The sequence below is a fragment of the Buteo buteo genome, chromosome 24 (genome assembly GCF_964188355.1).
Source record: "Buteo buteo chromosome 24, bButBut1.hap1.1, whole genome shotgun sequence".
Classification (NCBI taxonomy): Eukaryota; Metazoa; Chordata; class Aves; order Accipitriformes; family Accipitridae; genus Buteo; species Buteo buteo.
In genome coordinates this window covers 234,405-256,704 of record NC_134194.1, presented here as the reverse complement: position 1 = coordinate 256,704, position 22,300 = coordinate 234,405, and the positions used below count along the sequence as shown (strand labels likewise).

The 22,300-nt window shown below is 41.0% G+C and overlaps 1 protein-coding gene across 6 annotated transcripts in view; it reads left to right on the top strand.

Moving 5' to 3' along the window:
• KDM3B (lysine demethylase 3B) overlaps nt 1-22,300 on the top strand; it is a 71,982-nt gene that overhangs the window by 28,837 nt on the left and 20,845 nt on the right. For 5 of the 6 annotated variants that reach the window (XR_012654332.1, XM_075056945.1, XM_075056946.1 and 2 more), the window contains 11 exons: nt 901-969; nt 1,878-2,456; nt 5,016-6,261; nt 6,609-6,810; nt 8,140-8,354; nt 9,430-9,582; nt 12,131-12,238; nt 15,574-15,701; nt 16,256-16,535; nt 17,571-17,827; nt 20,885-21,151. Coding sequence is in view for 5 of the 6 variants with exons in the window: in XM_075056945.1 (XP_074913046.1) it covers nt 901-969; nt 1,878-2,456; nt 5,016-6,261; nt 6,609-6,810; nt 8,140-8,354; nt 9,430-9,582; nt 12,131-12,238; nt 15,574-15,701; nt 16,256-16,535; nt 17,571-17,827; nt 20,885-21,151 (3,504 nt within the window). In the remaining variant the exon portion in view is untranslated. The remainder of the gene's footprint in view (nt 1-900; nt 970-1,877; nt 2,457-5,015; nt 6,262-6,608; nt 6,811-8,139; nt 8,355-9,429; nt 9,583-12,130; nt 12,239-15,573; nt 15,702-16,255; nt 16,536-17,570; nt 17,828-20,884; nt 21,152-22,300) is intronic. The other variant, XM_075056949.1, reaches the window with a different exon arrangement.

Sequence of the window (22,300 nt, the reverse complement as noted above, 5' to 3'; positions counted from 1 at the left end):
TCTGTGCAGTCTGACAGGTAATTTGTTCTTAACAGCAGCCTGTTCCTAATGGCTTCCTTTTTCAGGAGCAACTAGGAACAGGTCTGTGGTGCTGTGTGTAAATTACTGTAGCAGTAGCACTTTTGTCATGTTTTTGGGTCCCATCCCGTGTCCCATGCCCCTCCGCCCCTGTGGTCTTTTCCATGTGCAGTAAAATACATGTGCAGAATGAATGCACTGAACGTGCCCAGTAAGTCCTATGTACACATGCAGTAATCCTACGCTCTGACTACTAAATCTATTGCTGGTGCACAGAAAAAAGTATACTGTGTATGGTAAATAAGTATAGTACTTTGGAGAGACATTGAAATTGTGGAGTATATGCTTTCAGCAGATACATGCCAGGAAGCACTCAACTTACTGTGTATCTACTGTGAAATAAAAAGGTAACCTCTAAGCACAGTTACAGAGATTGGGTATTCATTGGTCCTTTTGGGGAGGTGCTGATGAGGGTAGTCAGCATCAATTGATGTGCTTCTTTCCAGTAGTCTTTTCTACATCTAGCAGAGTGAATGTGCAGAAGGCTAGAACTAAATCAAATTTAAGAAGAGCTGTGTTTAAGGCAATGAATGGCTCTAGAGATGCTCAGTACAGCAAATATACGAGGAAAGAGTGGTAGGAATCAAATCTGTAAGTTTTTGAAATGGAGAGGGAGCAAAAGGATAGAAGGTAAACTAGTAGAAGTAGAAAGCTATAGTATTACTAAGGAAGTGGGACAGAAAGAAAAGGCAAATGAGAGAGGGACCATAGAGTAACCCTGTGTTTAAGGTCTCTTATGTTGATACTACATAATCTGAATTAAAAACTAATCTCCTCTTTTCTTCCTTCTACCTCCTCGATATCAATCTGCATAAAAATTAGAGTGGTGAAATAAAGTCGGTGGATCCTCGACTAATTCATGTGGTGATGGATAACACTTCTCCAAGTGAGGTACTACAACAGTTCAGGTCTTGTATATACAGTGTGAAACTTCATATTTACATGCAAAATATCTAAAATATGGAGACAACTGAGAACTGATGCTGTGTTCACTGTGGGCTTTTGATAATGTAATTGGAAGAGGAAAATTTGCTTTACCACTTTGAGAGATAGTCATAGGTTTCTTTAAACAATCTCTTTTCATTCAGGCCTGTTTTACTAAGTTCAGCGTGGATCTTGGGGGGGGGGTGGTCAATAATCATGGTGGTTGTGCTCCATTTTAAGGGGTAGTGCTCTGATAAAGAATGTCTCTGTGCTCACTGCCTTTTTCTAACGGGATCACTTTGTGCTTCTTCATGGACCTTTTTAGGCATTTCTAAAAATTACCATCTGGCTTCTCTGAAGCAGGCTTGCATGCTTGTGGCATTGCATTGCTTCAGTTGAGAGGTTTCATGATAACATTTGAACCTGGTTTTTTTACCCTAGGCTAAAGGGCAAGCTATCTCCTGTAGTTAAATGTTGTAGGCTTTGAGAAGCGGACAAAAAGTGTGCCCTTCAGAAGAACTGTGGGGATTAGACTTGTAGCAAAAAGGAGTGTGCAGATAGTTTTCACACATTAGCAAGAACTATGTCAGAGTATGGCCATGTTGCGTGTTTCCTAAAATCTGCCATGATGTGGTACGTGCTACAGCAAAGTAGCTCAGCTAAAAATCTTATTATGAAGATCCTATTCTAGTACAAAAAATACAAGGCTGCACTTATGCTTGTGTTCTGTGTTCACATAGTATCTTTCCTTAGATGTCTCAGTTTGTGATTAAATGTTCCTAAGCTTAAGAACAGTGTAATGTATGTTGTTCTAACAGAAGAATGTTAACAGGTATCCTGATCTGTTTAGTGATTGCTGGTTTTGCCTATTGTAGGGAGGGGGCCCAAAAGCAGCTAAATCATCTAAAGGGAAAAAGAAGAAAGAAAGTCTGGAGGGAAAGGATGGACGGAGGAGGAAAAATGCTTCAGATTCTGGGTGTGATCCTGCAACAAAGAAGCTAAAGGAGAGGGGCGAGGTGGATAGCAACAGTAGTGATGGAGGCGAGGCAAGCAGAGGTTCTTGGAAAGGAGGCTCCAATAGCGAAACTGGACTGGATCCAAGGGCCAAACAGTTGCCTTCATTCGTTCCTCAGATTAATCGCAATATTCGCTTTGCCACTTACACCAAAGAGAATGGCCGAACACTAGTAGTCCAAGATGAGCCAGTTGGCGGTGACACACCATTGCCCTTCGCTCCATTTTCCTCTGTGGCTGGACAAGCATTACTAGTTGGATCTGGATGTAAAGAGGCAGGAAAATCACTGGAACAGGCTGGCCAAGGCACGGTGACTTCTGCAACTGCAGTTACTACAACTGCTTTGACACCAACAACTGTGAGAATTTCTGATACCAGTTTGCCAGCTGTTACTGGACAGGAGAAACTGAAAACAGGCCGATCACAAGCCCAGGGAGAGGTGAGTAGCTCATGATCCAGCATATTCAAGACATACATATTTGCAACAGATGTTCTGCAACATATTCCTGTTACAAAGTGTGTCTGTGGAATTGAGAAAACTTCTTCCCTGATGAATCTCTCCCTTCCCAAAGGAAACCTTTCTGTTATCTGATCTAAGAAAGAACTCAAAAGAAAATGAAGATATTTGGTGGAGGATTTGTAAGAGACAACTTTTTAGCACTCTTGCCTTTATTCATCCTTAATCTCAGAAATGCAGCCTTAAAGTCACTTCAAGCACTGCACTTAATATGATTCATTTTGTTGTGTCATATGAAAGATAACCTACTTAATATCTCTTACCTTTATATGAACAAATATGCATGAGAATGTGCACTGAGTTGAACACCTAAGTTACTTGGGGGAGAAAAAAAAACCAAACCAAACAACAACAAAAAAAAACCCAGAAAAACAATGAGGCTGCATTTAGAGGACCTTTTATAGATGCCCAACTTGTCTGTTACAGCTATGATATCTCCATAGTAGAAAAATGAGCCAGTTGCATCATATACTATCTAGGGCTGAAAACAAATAATTAAAACATTTGAGGTGGGTACCCTTAGAGGAAATTTTAGTGAAGAGCTCAGTCTGGAAGCAGCTTGAAGACCTTTTAGTTATGCCTTTGTTTTCAAGGGGAAAAGTGAAAAAGTAGAAGGGAAACCCTGTTAAAAACAAAATAAAGGACTTTTTAAGTAATCAGATGAAGGCTTATAAAAACAAAACAAAACCAAAACCCCGCTTCAGTAAGTACAGCAAAAATTAAGAAACTTGTAGTCTACTGTATAAAAAAAGTGAAGAAAATGGGAGACACATTAGAAAGTCCAAGGTGGTTGCCAGGAGGTTAGATGGATTGCTTTCATCCCTGTCTTTTGTATTAGCTAATGAAATGGGGGGAAAGGTGAGTTGTTCGCCTTGGGATAAGGATTTCTAGATGGTAACGTGTAAAGGAGAAATAGAATTTTAGAAGACAGGAGTGTTATATAATTAAATTGTTATAATATAACCTGCTCTCTCTTCCACTCCACCACCCTGCCTTGCACACCCCTGCCCCCCACCTCCAAAAAAAAGAAAAAAAAAAAAAAGGAAAAAAGTTCAGAATTGGTAGCAGCTACAAATTGTGTAGGTGAATGGTAGAAATTGTATCTATCATCAATGATATTAGGGAAGAACTTTAATTGTACTGAGAAATTTTGGTACCGCCTCTCCTTCCCTCCCTCTCCCCAACCCCAAATCAGTTGTTTTAAATCATTATTAATAATCTGGATTCAGAATTTACAGGCAGACCACTAGTTCATTTCAAACTATATTTTCCTTGAGGGAGGGAACCTGACATAAATCACTAAGAGTGTTGTAGATAGTTCACGTGTTGTTGCTTCAGACTGTCCATTTATCATAGTGTGATTTGGTCCTTGAGATTACTTAATGAGCTTGGTTTGCATTCATATTCATATACTTTTAAAAACTGTTAGAACTTGGTTTGTGAAAATTATTTTGGCTCTAAAAAGAAATACCTGAAATTCTAATATCTGGAAGAACTGTCATGGGGGACATTAATATGTTATTAAAGTTATTACAGCTGGAGGTTGACACTAATGTGTGACACTAATGACCAGTAGGATGTGTTGCATAGAAGCTGTGGTTGTATTTAACATGGCTTTGGAATAAAATTTTACTAATCATAAGTATTCCTCATGAGAAGATTTCTAAGTGGAAAGTCAAAGAAAAGGAATAGAACTGATGAATTAGTCGTAGAATATAATCAGTTACAGTAGGACTGTGAGAATTGGAAAATCTGAATAAGTGTGATTTGAGAAGAGAGCAAGTGAATATTCCATATCACAGTTACGGGTCTAGTAGAAATCTGCAAGTCAGAAGGCTTTCCAGTATTTGAAGATCATAAAAATGAAGCCCTTTGTGCTTAACATTTGCTGAGTAATCCCCTGCAAGGCACCACATCACAGGCATCTATCTACCTGTCAGCAAATGTGGCTTGCTGTGACCAGGAACAGTTTGTTCACTAACTGCTAGAGGGCTTTCTTTGTTTAATTATCTTTGCAAACTAAGTTAATTATTTCAAGGGTACTGGTTAAGTAGGAGAAGCTTATCAGGGTGATCTTGGGGGAGGGTGAAAGATGGGAGGTTATTGAAAAGCAGTTTCAGTTAAGGTTCCCTTCTTGCTGACTTGAATTAAAACAATCAGCAGTTTAAATAACTTGCTTTTCTGTGAATCAGTTCACTTTGTCTTGTGTCTCACTTTTGTTCTAAAGCATGATAAGACATTAAGTGTTCATTTTCTCCATGTGTCTTTAGTATGTAATGGGCACCATTAGCTCATTAGTTTCAATAGCTTGTAGGTAGGAAAAATTAGTCTAGCAGAATCTTTAAAGAAATTTCTTCATTGTAAATAATTCTGCTAGAAGTTTCTAATAGTAGATTGCTAATTGTGCAATTAGATGAACCAAGGTATTGCTGAATCAAACAAGAACGCTTTAATAGGCTAATGCTTTTAATTTTGTTTCAGAGTTCCCGAAATTCACTTTTGGCTTCTTCTGGATTTGGAGTCTCTATCCCAAGTGCTTCCCAGTCCTTGGTATTTGGGGGTGGAAGGAGCCAATCAAATGGAGTGGTGACTCCAGAAAGCAAGCCTTCTGGATTTTCCTTTGGCTGTAGTACTGGGCAAGAGGCTCAGAAAGATTCTGATCTGTCCAAGAACTTGTTTTTTCAATGCATGTCCCAAAATCTACCTTCCAGTAACTACTTCACGGTCATTTCAGAGAGCTTGACTGAAGATGCCTCTAGTCGGGACTCATTCAAGCAGTGTACAGAGAGTGTGGGTACTGGGATCTGTAAAGGTAAAATTCTTTCAGCGGACACTAAACCAGGACCCCAGTCTGGCAGTTCTGTGGAGCGGAAGCTGCCTGTGGAATCTATGCCTACCCTTACTCCAGCCTTTTCACGAAGTCTGTTGAATACTCGTCCCCCAGATAGTCATGAAAACCTATTTTTACAGCCCCCAAAGCTATCAAGAGAGGAACCCTCAAACCCTTTCCTGGCATTTGCTGAGAAAGCAGAACTTAGTCCTTTCAGTGGCTTTGCATCTTCATCTCAGACAGGGGTTTCTACTCCCTCTGCACCTGTGGGTCATAAGGCCTCTTCTGGCTGGCCAGAATCACTCACCTCTACAGACTCTTCTCTAGCTAAGAAGAAAACCTTGTTTATAACAACTGACTCCTCAAAGATGATCTCCAGTGCTCCTGGTTCAACAGTTGCTGCTGGTGTTCAGAGCCCTTCCACTGTAGGGAATGGCCGTTCCAGCTCGCCAACCAGCAACCTGACACAGCCTATTGAGATGCCCACACTTTCCTCCAGCCCAACAGAAGAAAAACCAGCCGTTGGGCCTGGGCAGCAGGACAATCCTCTTCTGAAAACTTTCTCTAATGTGTTTGGCAGACATCCACCTGGCTTTTTCTCTTCACAGGTGGAGTTTCCACAGGAGAACAAAGCCCCTTTTGAAGCTGTGAAAAGGTTCTCTCTAGATGAGCGGAGCTTGACTTCCAAACAAGACTCAGACTCCAGTACCAATAGTGACCTGTCAGATTTGAGTGACTCTGAAGACCAGTTGCAGGCCAAGGCTTGTATGAAGGGAATCCCAGACCACTTGATGGCAAAGCTAGGCCCCAATGCAGAGCGCAATGCTGAATTGCTGCTGGGGAAAGGAAAAGGGAAGCAAGCCCCAAAGGGCCGGCCTCGCACAGCTCCCCTAAAAGGTGATGACTTGAATGCATGTTGTCTTGGAAGCACAAGGAGGTGGGATACTGGGATATCTCCTGTGTGATGAACTATGTGAACTAACCACAGGTGTAAACCTCGTTTATGCTCAGTAGGCAGCACACAGGGTATTTACAAGGCTCAACCTTAATGCTTCTTGTATGTGAATTAAGATGTTCACTTTGAGAAATGTTTAAGCATATATTTGTCAGGACAAAAGTGTGATATGCTGCAGACTTGAACAGTCTTACTGGTTTTGCATGGGTATGAGCGTACAGATCTCTGGAAATATGTTTTGCTGTTGCTGTTAGCTAATGGATTTTCACTTCTACTTTGCCTCACCCAGTTGGCCAGTCTGTGCTGAAAGATATGAGTAAGGTGAGGAAGTTGAAGCAGTCAGGTGAGCCTTTTCTCCAGGATGGCTCTTGCATCAATGTAGCTCCACATCTGCACAAGTGCCGGGAGTGCCGTCTGGAGCGGTACCGCAAATTTAAGGAGCAAGAGCAGGATGACTCAACTGTGGCATGTCGCTTCTTCCATTTCAGAAGGTGCTCAAATTCTTCCTTCCTTCATATGTAGTCTATGTGCAGAGGTTGGACCGTGTCCAAGCAAAAAGTAATTATGTTTTACTTATTTAATGTGCTTGGGTGCAATAATAAAGATTTTGAGTGTCTTCTTGCATTTCCCTGCATCACCTGACTGGAATTCCCTCACTGGGGTAGGAAGAGCTGCTGTTGGAAGATACAGCTATACGATACTAAGTGAGCCTCCAGGTACCACCTCAGGAGATTGAATTTGCTTTATTGGGTAGAATTTTACTGCTGTTCTCTCCCTCGTTCATAAGGAGTTCAGAACAGAGAAAAAATTTTAATTTGGTCAGCAAGTAACTAAACAATGCCAGCATGAGGCTAATGTTTGACTAGGTTTTGTTGAGTACAGAACTGATTTTTAGGAGTAGAACACTGCCTGTGTTTTCACTCTGTTGCATACACATTTTACTGTTCCTTGACCTGTCATACTTCTCTTCATCTTCCTTAACTGCCTGTTCGAGCAAGTGCTGTGCATCTTTTTCCAAAAAGACGTTTGTTCACTTTCTGGCATATAAAGGATGAAGTGAATTTTTAGTATGTGCCACCGATCCAGTAAGGATTATAGCTGCTTCTCTTCCTGAACTTGTTAAAAATTAATTTAGCTTTGAGGTTAAAGACAAGATTGGTTTTGCTTGAAAATGAAGTTACCTTTAATATTGGCAGGAGACATTCAGGGTTCTGTAACTTACGTTGTTACTCCTTTTACCACATGAAGACTAGGAGGGTCAACAGCTACTGATAAAACAGTAGTGACTCATCTCTGTGGAGAGCAGTGGCAAGAATAGTAGGTACGATAAGGATTTTTGTATGTCTTGAAATATGAACTGTTAGAACAGTTGCCAAGTGCTAGTGGCCCTAGCCAGAACTGAAATATTGGTTTCCCAAAAGTTGGGAAATAACTTCCTCCTGAATTAAAGTAGAGAATGAGAAATGTGCAGAATTTTTACAAGCAGCATCATGCAGCAGCCCAAATTTTGTCACCTCTTTCTATTAATAGTGTAGAGAAATATGACTTACCAAGCTGTAGCAATTTCCTGTACGTGGAATTTCCCACCAATGCTTGTGGGACCTGGGGATTCATTCCAGTGGGTTTTGTGGCCATTGCGTTTGTGTACCTTATTCTCTGTGTTATCTGGATTTGCATAATAGTTGTACTGGCTGTAGAATATAGCACTCCAGCTCAAGCCTATTTTCCCCTTTCTGGGTTTATATTCTGACATAGTGTATGGCATTATAAGTTAAAGGTGGTTGAGCAGCTTCTCAATTACTCCATCCTGTTTTCGCCAGGCTGATATTTACCCGGAAAGGTATTCTACGAGTAGAGGGTTTCTTGAACCCACAACAGAGTGACCCTGATGCCATGAGCCTATGGATTCCTTCCTCCTCCCCTGCAGAGGGGATCGATCTGGAAACTTCCAAATACATCCTTGCCAATGTGGGGGACCAGTTCTGCCAGCTTGTTATGTCAGAGAAGGAGGCAATGATGATGGTGGAGCCACATCGTAAGCTGGGCTTTTGACGTGTTTTTTGTCCATCTTCTCTGTGTAATGTGTGTACAATGCGGTGGAATAGAGTTGAAAGTGTAATATAATTTCTTGTTAAAATGCTTCTCGTTTTCTTCCAAAGAGAAGGCTATATTCACTTCTTTGAGGGGTGTGTAATTGTGGGACCAGCATTTGGGATTTTTCTTTTGGATCAGTGCAACATTACTACCAAGGAAGCTAATGATAACTTTCCCAGACATCGTTAAATTATTTTTCAATAAATGTATGCAGAAATCAGCTGACTTGTGCTCCTAAGAAAATAGAAATAAGTCCGGAACACTTATCACGCTTACCAGCTATGCTTTAATGAGCAGCTTTTCTTACGTGTTCCTATCCTGTTATACTCTAGGGGCATCACATAAAAGCTCAGGGTTTTCTAGGGAGGGAATAGTACCTGCATTCAGCCTGCAAGGACTCAGCTGAGCAACTAGTTGCCAGCATTGCCCCTAGAAGGGGAGTACGTCTAGAAAAAATTATCTAAAGGTGGTAGCCAGTTCAGCCTATCACATGGATAGCTCTGACTATCTGATTTTTTCCCTTTAGCTTCTGGAATGTACAAGGGTAGCCATTTGGAGAGGACTTCCCCTTCCTCAGCCAATGTGTTGGTTTAGACTCTGAAGAGTTGACAGGCCTCCAATTAGTAAAACTAAATATGCGTTCTTTATAGTTTTATAAGTTCGTGTTATTTGTTCATAAAACTCACAGAAATTTTGTAATTTTGCTGTAAGTTCTAGAAGTGCTCCTTGAAATTCAGGTACTATAGAACTCTCTAAGGTGCTCCATTTCCTTGTAGTGTGTGCATTTTGGGACTTGACCTTACCCGCCCTTAGAAATGGGGATTTTAATAGTGTCACAAGACTAGCAACTCAAAGAATGTGTCTATGGATGTAAACAGTATGTGTTTCTATGCTTTCCCCTCAAGTCATGTTTCCGTGAATTGTTTCTTTATCAATGTTACTGTGATACTCTGCAATTAGGTGGGAGTAATGCAAAATGTCAAAGCAGTAATTCCTAATGTTCCTTCTCTTTATAGAGAAAGTGGCATGGAAGCGAGCAGTACGTGGCGTGAGGGAAATGTGTGATGTATGTGAGACAACACTCTTCAATATTCATTGGGTTTGTCGCAAGTGTGGTTTTGGGGTCTGTCTGGACTGTTACCGGCTGAGGAAGAATCGTCCACGTAGCGGTGAGTACTGGATTTTTTTCCCCCACTGTAATCTTCAAACTGGTTGGCTTTCAGTGGGGATAGTTTCTGGGAAGTTGCTGAAGGTTTTGTGGGAGAGTTAGTGAGTATCAGCTTGGGAGGCTTTTAGAACTTTGGCACTACTGTATTATATGCTGCTGTTCCATTCTTCATTTCCTTAGATACCTGTGTTTTATCTATTTGGTTAGAATTTGGTTATTAAAATTACAACATCAGCAGGCGTAGGCTGTGTACTGAGACAGACTACTGTATAGTTCCATCTTTTCCTCAGAGTATAAAAGAAAGATTAAGTAGTATTTTAACAGTTTAGAACTGTCACAAGATGAACTAGTAACCAGACATTGCAGAGAACTCCTTTCTGTAACAAGGAGTTAGATTGGAAAGTTTTCTTCGTTTTTTGATTCCTTGATGCAGTAAGGTTTGTAATTCAGGAAAAAGTTCAGTAAGCTCAGTTTCTAACAAATAGAGGCACACTGTGTTTACGAAAGTGAATACCTGGTTGCTTTTTTGTGTATTTTACTGTATTGAGACCACTTTGGTAGCGTGGGTGCTGACAATGGACAGTCTTAATAAGTGTAAGGCTATTAGTGACAGTTACATTATTATATGGAGCAGATGTACAAAATACTGGATGTTAATAACTGTGAGTACTGCTGTCTGTTCATTATGGGTAAAGGTGCCAGAGAACACTGAATGGATTATAAAAGCAATGGGTTTTTTAAAATGTGAAGTCCCCTATTTTTATATCATTGTTGTGGGTTAGCCGCAGTAGGCAGCTAAGCACCACGCAGCCACTTGCTCACTCCCCCATGGCACTGGGACTGAGGAAAGAGGAAGAGTAAAAGAAGAAAAACCTATGGGTCACAATAAAAATAGCTTAATAAACAAAGGAGAAATAGAAAAAGAAAAGAAAACAAAAGGAAGTGATGCAAAGGCAATCACTCACCACCTCCCAGAGGCAGACCGTTTGTTGCCCAGCAGTTTCCCAAGCAAAAGATGGCTAACCCCCTTAACTCCCTCCTCTCTTTTTTTTATTGCTGAGTGTGACATTGTATGGCATGAACATCCCTGTGCTTAGTTTGGTTCGTCTGCCTGGTGGTGTTCCGTCCCAACCTCTTGTGCACCCCCAAATCTATTCACTCGGGAAGGGGGGTGGGTAGAGTGAGAAACAGAGAAGACCTAGACACTATGCAAAAACTGTTCAGCAACAACTAAAATATTAGTGTGTGTTATCGGCATTGTTTTGGTCACAAGTCTAAAACACAGCACCACACAGGCTGCTATGAATAAAAGTAACTCCATGCCAGCCAGACCCAGTATAATAATGAAGCATATGAAATTACTGCCAGAAGACACCAGAAGAGAGCATAACAATCTTTAAGGTGTGGTTAACCAGGGTACAGTAGAAATAGTTGAAAGTAAGTAGAATAGAGTTTCTTGTATCTGGCACTGTACATGCTTGGAAAAAGCATTTAGGACTGAATATATCACTGACAGAATGTGGTATAAAGACGTCCATGATTTAAGGGCAATAGTTGTCTAACCCCTTTTCTTCTCACATCAAGGAAATAAATACGATAACCTTACCCATGCCAGGTGAAAATGAAAAGGTGTCCTGGGCATAGGAGAATTTTTTACTCGGTGTACAGAGGGAGGTCAACATTGAAAGGATTGATATTTTACAATGTCTAATGATAGCGGGGTGTGCGTGTGTGCACGTGTGTTGCCTGTCAATGATGCCTTCCTGAAAACAGTATTGTAATTCTGATTTATTAATCAAGTCTGAAATTTTGGAATGGACCAAAATGTAGAACCAAGGCATTACTTAAATACAATTACTTGCCTCAAGAGGCTTCTGAACTTTGTGCCATAAAAACAACCTATACCAGGTCTAAAGGACTCTGAAATGAAGTTTTATATGTTCCTTCTCATATTCTACCCCACTCAGCTTTCCCCCCTACCTTTTTAAAGGAAGAGAATGGCATGCAGTTTATGCGGCTACATATTTGTACGCCCAACTTGGCTTAAAATCTAAAGAATTATAAATTTGTCAGACTACTTTTCAAACTATTAGTCTGCTACTTGCTAGCTTTTTAAGTAGATGGGCTGACAGGAGAGCTTAGTTTCCTCTTCCTGGAACTGATCTGCAGATACTTTTTGCTGAAAAACCTTGGGAGATGATGACAAGAGAAGCTAGAATTACTCTATAACTTAAGAAAGCATAATGAGGACAAGAGTATGATAATTAAAAATTGAGGAAAAATTGAGGCTAGAAGCCAAGATTTTTAGGTGATTGAAAATAACAAGCTGCTAGAGATGAAGGGAAAATGACTGTGGTAGTTTTATAATTCAAAGAAGCAAAGAAGTTGCTGTAGGTCCTGTTCTGATGGTCTGTATTTATAGTTTATTTCTGAGATCATCTGCAGGTTAGCCTCCTGCACTGTAAAGAAACAATATTGATACAGCAATATTCTGTATTCTAAAGTTTTAGTGACTTTTGTACAAAACTTTTTTTTTGTCTTTATTCCAGAGACAGAGGAGATTGGTGATGAGGAAGTCTTCTCGTGGCTGAAGTGTGCAAAGGGTCAATCTCATGAACCAGAAAATCTTATGCCGACACAGATCATTCCTGGTACAGGTAATACTTGAAACCTGAAAGGAAAAAATTGCAAATTTTGTCTCGATTCTAGGCAAGAAAGTGGAAGAAAATACTAAGATGGTCAGTGTTCTAGCTGGTACCTTTTCTAGCATGGATTTAGAGGAGACTTTCACTTGCTGTAGTGGAAGGTTTGAAAGGAAGGTAATCCAAGGAAGATCAAGCTGTGGGTTTGAAGTGAACACCCTCCTAATACTAGCTGTGACTTCTTGTGCTCAGCTGTTTTTAGTTGTATCGGTAAATTTGGTGAACTTGCAAGAAAGATTATCATCTTTTCTGTTGGGGGGAGGGAAAGTAAATAGTCACTACTGACAATTTACTTGACTGTTTACATAACTAGTCCTAAAAATTATAGAAAGGTTTGGGTTGGAAGGGACCTTTAAAGATCATCTAGTTGAACCCTCCTGCCATGGGCAGGGACATCTTTCACCAGACCAGGTTGCTCAAAGCCCCATCCAACCTGACCTTGAACACTGCCAGAGAGGGGGCATCCACAACTCCTCTGGGCAACCTGTTCCAGTGTCTCACCACCCTCATCGTAAAAACTTTCTTCCTTATGTCCAGTCTAAACCTACCCTCTTTCAGTTTAAAACCGCTGCCCCTTGTCCTGTCACTACAGGCCCTGGTGAAAAGTCTTTCTCTGTCTTTCTTATGATCCCCCTTTTTATATTGAAAGGCCACAGTAAGGTCTCCCCAGAGCCTTCTCTTCTCCAGGCTGAACAACCCCAACTGTCTCAGCCTTTCTTTGTAGGAGAGGTGCCACAGGAGAGAGCCCTCTCGTCGTTTTCATGGCCCTCCTCTGGACCTGCTCCAACAGGTCCATGTCTGTCTTGTCCTGGGTGCCCCAGAGCTGGATGCAGGATGCCAGGTGGGGTAGAGCAGAGGGGAAAAATCACCTCTCTTGACCTGCTGGCCACACTTCTTTTTATGCAGCCCAGGATACAATATGGGCTGCAGGTGCACATTGCTGTTCATATCTCATTTTTCATCTACCAGTATCCCCAAGTCTTTTTCCGCAGGACTGCTCTCAATCTGTTCTCTCCCTGGCCTGTATTGATATTAGGGGTTGTCCCAACCCAGGTGTGGGACCTTGCATTTGGCCTTGTTGAACATCATGAGGTTCGTGTGGGCCCACTCCTTAGGCATGTCAAGGTCCTGCTAGATGGCATCCCTTCCCTCCAGCATATCAACTGCTAGACACAACTCAGCTTGGTGTCATCTGCAGACTTGCTGAGGGCGCGCTTGATTCCGCTGTCTATGTTATTAATAAAGAAACTGAAGAGTACCTGTCCCAGTATGGACCCCTGAGGGGCACTGGTTGTTAACGATCTCCATTTGGGCATAGAGCCGTTGACTGTAACTCTTTGGACACAGCCATCTAGCCAGTTCCTTATCCATTGAATAGTCCATCCATCAAAACCATATCTCTCCAATTTAGCTACAAGAATGTTCTGGGGGACTGTATTGAAGGCCTTACAGAAGTCTAGGTAGATGACATCTGTGGTTCTTCCTGTGTCCAGTGATGCAGTCTCTCCACTGAAGAAGGCCACTAGATTAGTCAGGCATAATTTGCCCTTGGTGAAGCTGTGTTGGCTGTCTCTAATCACCTCCCTGTCTTCCATATGTTTCAACATGTCTTCCAGGAGAATCTGCTCCATGATCTTACTGGGCACTGTGGTGAGGCTGACTGGTCAGTAGTTCCCAGGGTCCTCCTTTTTTACCCTTTTTAAAACTGGGTGTGATGTTTCCCTTCTTCCAGTTACTGGGGACTGTACCTGACTGCACATTTTAATTTGACCAGGAGGTCCTTACTGACCCATGCTGTTCTCCTGCCTGCCTTGCTTGACTCTTTACATGTGGGAATTAAGAGTTCTTGCACTCTAAGAAAAATGTTCTTAAAGAGCTGCAAGCTCTCTTTGTCTCCTTTTGTCCTTGAGGGCAGTTTCCTGGGGGGGGGGGGGGGGGTGTGTGCGTACGCTAATTCCTTAAGCAACTGAAAGTTTACTCTCCTAAAATTCAGTGTCCTGAACTCTACTCTTCACTTGGCTCATATACCTCAAGATTGTGAATTTGTACAGGGCACAACCACTGCAGCCCAGCCTGCCACCAATCTTGACATCTCTGATTAGTTCTGTGTTGGTGAGCAGCATGTCCAGTAATGCGTCTCTGGTCGGGCTGTCTGTCTCCTGGATTAAGAAATTATCCTCAATGCACTCCAGAAGTCTCCTTGACTGTTTACAGCTTGCTCTGCTGCTTATCCAGCAGGTGTCAAGGTGATTGAATTTCCCCATCAAGTTCAGAGCCTGTGAGCATGATGCTTCCTGTAGTTGAAGTAAGAATGCTTTGTCAACAGGCTTCCCTTGGTTGGGTGGCCGGTAGTAAACACCAACAGTGAGGTTTCTTTTGTTGACTTGGCCCCTAGTTTTTACCCATAAGCTCTCAACCTGTTCATCACTGTTTTTTCAAGGATAGCTCTGTGCAGTCAACCCATTCTTTTACGCAGAGAGCAACCCCCCCACAGTGCTCCAGTTGTTCGATTCAGCCAATTGTAGCTTTTTACTTGCACAATGACTTCCAGCTCCTCCTGCTATAGTTACCCATGCTGAATGCATTGGTACATAGAGGCACTTCAGCTGGCCTATCAACCTTGTCGCCTCTCGAGAGGAATGTGCCCAAATTCATTTGAGGCAGCCCCTGGCTTTTCTCTGTTGCTCAAATCTCCATCCCCTTTCCCCACTAAATCTAGTTTAAATCTCTCCATGTAAGTCTGGCTGACTTGTTGGCAAAGACTCTCTGGCCCTGCTTGGGCAGGTGAATCCCATCAGCTCCCAAGCAACCTGGCTTCTCAAGGGTAGATCTGTGATCATAGAAGCCAAAATCTTGAGTATGGCACTGGCCATGCAGCCAGGCATTTACCTGTTCTATTCATTACCTCCTCCTTCTTACTGGGAGGATAGAGGAGAATGCCACCTGTGCTCCAGATCCTTTTAACATTGCTCCAAGGGTTATATAGTCTCTCTTGATGGTTTGAAGTTGTCTCATTGCAGTATCATTGGACCCTACATGGAATAGGAGGAGCAGATGATAACCTGTAGGATTTGCCAGGCTTGACAGCCTATCAGTGACATCGTGAGTCTAGTGTTAACACAGTTCTCCACACTATTAAGAGACGAGTGTCTTGTTATAGCATGTGATCCTAAAGATACTTAGCAGTAATACTAAAAAAACCCCACCCCCCCTGATTATATATTATAGTTAAGGCCTTGTTTTTAGATTTCTTTACATGTGATATTAAAAGATTTTAACTTTATTTCAAGCGCTTTACAATATTGGAGATATGGTTCATGCAGCACGAGGCAAATGGGGTATTAAAGCCAATTGTCCATGTATTAACCGGCAGAACAAATCAGTGTTGAGACCAGCTGTCACTAATGGAATATCACAGGTATGTAATCTGAGGCTGAAATTACCTTGTTTGACATTACATTTTTAAGATCTATTAAAACGTTAGATCCTTTAGACTAGTCTATTGTGAAACACAAACTTTATTTTCTCTATATGTATTCTGAGTGTTTTAGCTTAGCAAAAATCTTCTGGGACATTTTCAAGGATGTGTGCTGCAACTGTTATTTACCAAGTGGATGTTTGGGCTAATACTCTTGTGTAGAAGCTGGGTAGGAAGCCATTCATGTTGATGCTGTATCTTAAAACAAACCACTCTGAGTAGCTTGCAACATGTGTATTTATTTTGTTAAGGTTCCTGAATGTTACACTGACTGTAGAGCAGTTCTGTTACTGTTCACACAAAAAGGCCTCCTGTAAAAAAAGAAGTAGAAAAGCTTGGGTTTGTGTTAAGCATAAAGGAACTCTACTGTGCGCTTAAAGCAAATGAACAAACAAAACCAAACAAAACTCAATTCATTGGATAACTAAAATGTCTCCCAAGTTGAACTCTTCCCTTTAGTCAACATTTAGCAGTTGTTTACATTTTTGTTTTAGCTTCCGACTGTAAATCCTAGTGCATCAGTCTCTGGAAACGAGAGCACCTTTTCCACTGGAGCAGGGACAGCAGGAGTGGGGCAACTAGAAATGGACACTGTTCCAAAATCTGAAGCAACTGATAGTAGGATAGAAGAATCTGCAAAAACAGAGATGTTACCAACCAATAACACTGGTGAAATAAAGACTAACAGACCACTTTGTCCAGAAACAACTCCATCGTCAGCCTTACACTGGCTTGCAGATCTAGCAACGCAAAAAGCAAAAGAAGAAACAAAAGGTGAGCAGAGGACATGCCCTCTGGGGTTGGAATTAAAAGATAAATGATAACCTACTGCTTGGTTGCTATTCTTTGTGAGAGTGCCTAGCCCTAAATAGAAAAGAACATGGTCATTTTTCTTCCTTTGCCTCTTAGAACCAGTTTTCTTTTACAGGCTTAGGAATACTTAAAGCTGGAAAGATGATGATACAGCTGAAGATAAAAATACTGTCTTGTCACTCCCAGTTTATTTCAGTGCCAGTTCATTTGTTTATTTTCTAAGTAATAAGCAGCTGGTATCCTGATGTAAAGTGGTAGTAATTAATTTCAGATGCAGCTTTGTCACTTTATAACTATTGAAGTAAGTAAGGCTGTTTTGTGTGCTATGTGAATAGTGCATTTCCAAGGATTTGAGAGAGGAGAGTCCACTTGGAGGGTCAGATGAAAGCTTAGAACTTCTTTAATACTCAATAGTTTGAGTGTGATTCTCAATATGAAATAACTGTTTACAGAATACATGTCCCAGTTGTCAGATGTAGCATGACTAACAGAGGATTTATTCCTGTCCATATATCTAGCAAGAACTACTTTATATGACAATGTTAAATGTTGATGACTCTTTCGCTACTTTTGCAGGGTTTAGTGACTGTAATATTTTGACTACAATTAAAATTTGAAATATTTCATATCGAAACATTAGTTGGGAAAGTCAAGGAAATGTTTTTTTAATTGAGCGTATTACAAAGTTGTGGTTTCATGGGTATCAAGCACTTTCAGATCAGATCTATTGTGCTGTTCAAAACCTTAATGGCATACGAAGGGTAAAGCCTATCTGAAGTATATGGTGTCTTTGATTATCTTTGAGGTGCCTCATTTACTGTTGCAGTGATAATTTACCTTTACCACAAGATTTTGTCAATATCCTATTTAATGCAAGAGCAAATAATTTCACAGAACTTCATGATCATTTAAACTTTGCCTTTTTTTCTTTTCTTTTTTCCCTTTTTTTCCTTTTTTTTTTTTTTTCCCCCCCCAATGTTGATATTTATCTTGCAGAATCAGGATCACTGAGGTCAGTGCTTAATAAAGAATCCCATTCACCCTTTGGATTGGATTCCTTCAACACCAGTACAAAGGTTTCCCCACTAACCCCAAAGCTCTTTAATAGCCTCTTGTTGGGCCCAGTGACATCTAGCAACAAAGCTGAAGGCTCCAGCCTCAGAGATCTGCTACACACAGGGCCAGGAAAACTTCCTCAGGTCCCATTAGACACAGGAATCCCCTTTCCTCCGGTCTTTTCTGCAGCTTCTACGGTAAATAATTTTTTATTCCTTCAATGATATCTGTTCTAGGAAAGAACTTAATGATGATCTAACAGTTTTCATCTAAATGTTTTTATAGTATCTTATGCTTAAATGTTGAACCAAATGCAGTATCTCACCAAAACTCACCACCCCACAAAGTTTTAGAGAATTTTGATGCTAATTGGTAGTTTGTCGTTTGATTTACTACTGTTGTGGAGAAGCTATTGCTTGCAAGAGACCAAGAGAGGATTTAAATATAGCCTTTAAACTGTTTAATTGATAATCAGCACCGCTATAAAAGCTCACTTTAAATTCTACATCTCAAATTATTGCAAGAGCATACCACAGACAAAGACAAAAACCTATGAGCAAACCAGTTTCTTAAAACAACTTAGGTGTATTTGAAATGCATTTAGGATAGAATATGAATTTAGGGTGTAGTTGCTATTTCTGGATGCTTATTCTGCAATAAGCATACTTTGTTTCTCTTTAGTCTGTTTTGGAGGAAATAACCTTAAAAAAACTGAACAAATTAGTGGTATTTGAATTAAATGTTAAAAGCATTTAGTTTAAGAGAAGGATAGATTCTGTGGAATTTATCAAGGCTTAGCTCTTCTTGGAGAATACTTCCTCTAAAAGCTTAGGCAGATAGAATGAGGAAGATGATGAAATGGCTTGTCTCATAGCAGAATTTTTTTTTTCCTCCATATCAGGCTGGAAGGATGGAACCTTAATAACAGTTCACGTTGTTTGATTTTGGTAGAGGGAACTGTATGGCTATATGGGAAAATACGTCACTGCTACAGGAAAGTGAATCCAATAATACTTCCACCCCCTGTCCCCTCTCATCACTGAGTACAGGCAAAGAAATTGTGATCACTTGTTTTAAAGCAAGTTATTCCTTCAAGACTTCAGAGGGCCTGTCTCAACTTGTATCCCTGTTGCTGCAACTCTATGCATTCTCTGACAACATTGAATAAGATCTATTGTGTAATGTCTTTTTTTCACTTTCTTGGCTTCTGGTCTTCACGGAGTAATTTAGATTTGAAAGGACTTGGGGGGAACTCTGGTCCAATCCTCCACTTGAATGCATGGATGCTTCATATAGAATGTATATGAACAAAATGTTCCTGAGAAACAGCAGTTGTGTCAGTCAAATTGCGAGGAATAATAGACTGCTGCTCATGAAGAGAATCATCTTGGTGTTTCTGGAACGTTGCCATTCCATTGTGAAGAGTAGTTAGCACTGACTGTAGTAGTTAAACTGCATATTATCTATTTCATGGCCTCTAGAGAGTCAGCGTAAAGGTACATTTTTAAGACCATCATAAGTGGATGATGTTATGATCTGGTCTTACTTGCATAAGACAGGCTGTAGAAAACTAATATAATCCCAAGCAGTAGTACAGGCTGGGGTCTGACTTAGCAGGGGTGTAACCCTTCTGAAAGGAGCCCAGGGCCCTAGGGAACAGCATGCTGAACATGAGTCAGCATTGTGCCCTTGCAGCTGTGAAGGCAAACTGTCCTGAGCAGCATCAGGAAGCATATACAGCTGGAGAACACCAAGGAATGTGATTATTCCACTCAGCACTTTCTAGGCCACACCTGGAACACTGTTTCCAGTTTTGGTCTCCCGGGTTGAAGAATGACACTGAAAAATTGGAGGTCCAGTGAAGGGCCGTGAAGAATGATTAAAACATTGGAGAGCTTGACACATGAAGAAGGGTTGAAGAAACTGGTTCTCTTTATCCTAGAGAAGAGAATGCTTTGGGGATCTGATCAATATTACCGTATCTAAAAGGTAGTCGTAGAGAATATGGAGGTACTCCTTTCACAAGGATGCACGGTAAGAGGCAATGGACACAAGTTGCTTCAGGAGAAATTCTATCTGGTAAAGTGATAATTTTTTCTTATATCATTCAAGTGGTGGAATAGGCTGCCCAGAGAAGTGATGTAATCTCCTTCCCTGAGAAGTTAAGGTTTAGCTTGACCCAGCCCAGGGTAACTTAACCTGATTTCAACAGAAAGTTATACAAAATGATCTCTATGTCTTCTTTTTGACCTAGACTCTTCTGTAATTCCATGGATATTTTTTACTGAGTGAACATCTTCAGTTATGAGTAGTGTTATGTTTTACGTTGATACCTCTGAATATGGTAAATTTTCTATCGAACTTTAGTTTTAAAGAATATGGCAGAATTGTTCCAGTAATATTTTTTAGCTGTTACTGTTCACTCAGCTTCCAGTCCCTGGTTTTGAGGGGGTTTTCTTGGGGGCGGAGGGTTGGTTGGGTTTTTTTGGCTAGAACAAGAAGCTCTTTGCTGTCAGAAATCTGTCACACCCCTGCTCCCTCCCATAGATGTCTTGTGAATAACAATCCAGTTAGTGTTTATCTTCTGTTGAATCTATGAAATATATTTAGTTTCTGAAGTATCTTGCTATAGGTAAGGCCTATAGGCAGGATTATTTTTTTTTAAGTTAAGAACACAATTTAAGATTGTGTCATTACTATCTTCTGAATTTTAAACATCCCTTGAGGAGTTTTAAACATCCCTTGAGGAACATGGACTCTACAACCAGAGAGGCTGTCTACTAATGGTTCTATTAACATTATACATACAGGAAGCACTTTCTCTTCTCTGTCAGTGTTTTATTTAATGTTCCTGTATTTGTCAGCTTACCTGTGCCAGGATTGAATTCACTTTCTTAATAATGAAATGAGGAAAATGGGGAAATACAGTTGAGATATTAATGAAGTTAGGAAAAATATGTACCACTTTTACCATTAAAGTAGCAGAGTTTAGATCACTTAAATTTTCTATTCCATGATTGTTTGCTGTAATATTTTTCTAGATAGCCTGTAGCAGGTTATTTTAAGCTTTATTATTATTAAACAGGGCCATAGCTGTTCTTACTGGATACGTGCCTGTCTCTGAGCTGATTTGTTTACTGTTGCATGTTTTTCTGATAGCAAGATGTCTGTGGCTAAGATCTGATGGAAGCAGACATGCATTAATATGTACGCTGTTGCAAGACTAAACTGACCTCTGGATTTACATCTTCTAGGGGGCCAAAGGTAAAGCCAGCCTGCCTAACTTCTTAGACCATATCATTGCTTCTGTGGTGGAAAATAAGAAGACGTCTGACGCTGCAAAACGAGCTAGTAATTTAGCTGACACACAGAGAGAGGTGAAGGAAATGGTAATGGGCTTAAATGTGCTGGATCCACACACTTCCCACTCTTGGCTGTGTGATGGTAGACTCCTTTGCCTTCATGATCCGAGCAACAAAAACAACTGGAAAATCTTCAGGGAGTGCTGGAAACAAGGCCAGGTGGGTGATGACAAATAGCCAACCCTTACTGCTTATAAGTATCCTGGAATTTTAACCTGTACCTTGGTTAATGACAAGTCCATTCAAACATTGGCCAGTTGCTCCTGAGTGAATATGATGAATGAAGATTTCAGCTGTAGTGCTCTAAACAGGGGACACAGCAGCCCTGTCCACTCCATGCTGCACTGACTTGAGCACATGTGCTCTTGCACATCGAGGTTTTTCTCAGCTTACCAGTATGAGAGTGTTTGCAGTGACACCTTTTTTAGTTGTGGTGTGGTTTGTGCCGAACCTGCTCTACTACAGCCCAGTAGTGAATCCATTATGATTTCCTGCATTCATCCTAGCATCTACCCCATGCTTGGTGCTTTATAGCCTCAGGGAAAGGTCCACTCCCTCCAGCTGCAGCATTTACAAGAATAAAAGTGCTGCACACAGTAATTTCTGCTGAAATTTTGGGTGTCCTTGGTGCAGTGTCTTGCCCTGAGCCTACAGCCTGTGTGAACAGAAGTATTGTTTTTAACTCAACACCTTGTGTATTGAGCGTTCTCCTGGATTGTCTGAGGGGTCATCAACCAATTAGACCTTCCATCAAGAGACTGGACCTTAGACCTGCTGCCAACGTAGCCACTTCTTCAGATCTCAATCCGTAGTGCTACAGCTTAGACTTCTCCAGGAAGTCATTAAGATTGGCCTGGTCAGACAAGTCGAATCTTAAAAAATGGATGAGTAGCTGTGCTGCAGAGAAGGTGCACTCATAGCTCTAACAGCATACGATGTCCATCAGTGTTCAAACTGCATTCTTGGCACTTGGTTCTGCAGCTACCTCTGACACAGTTACCTTCACTGACTACTCGGAATTGAATGCTGAGACAGTTATGTCCCTCATCGTCTTTTCTGGAGAAGTCCTTGTTGTCAGCTGTTCCATTGTTAATGTGCTAATGCTCTTGGCACTTACATTGCATACTTATTTGTGGTTGCTCACAAGATGTTTGCACTGCTGAGTGCTGATGGAGGAACAGATCAGGCTGCATGTTCCTCTTTTGGCACTCAGACTCCATTCCTGCTGGAAGTAGAGTACTTTTCAATTAAGTTTAGCGTATCCCATGGGACTGCACATTTTCTGGGTCCCTTGGGCAGAAGCATAAC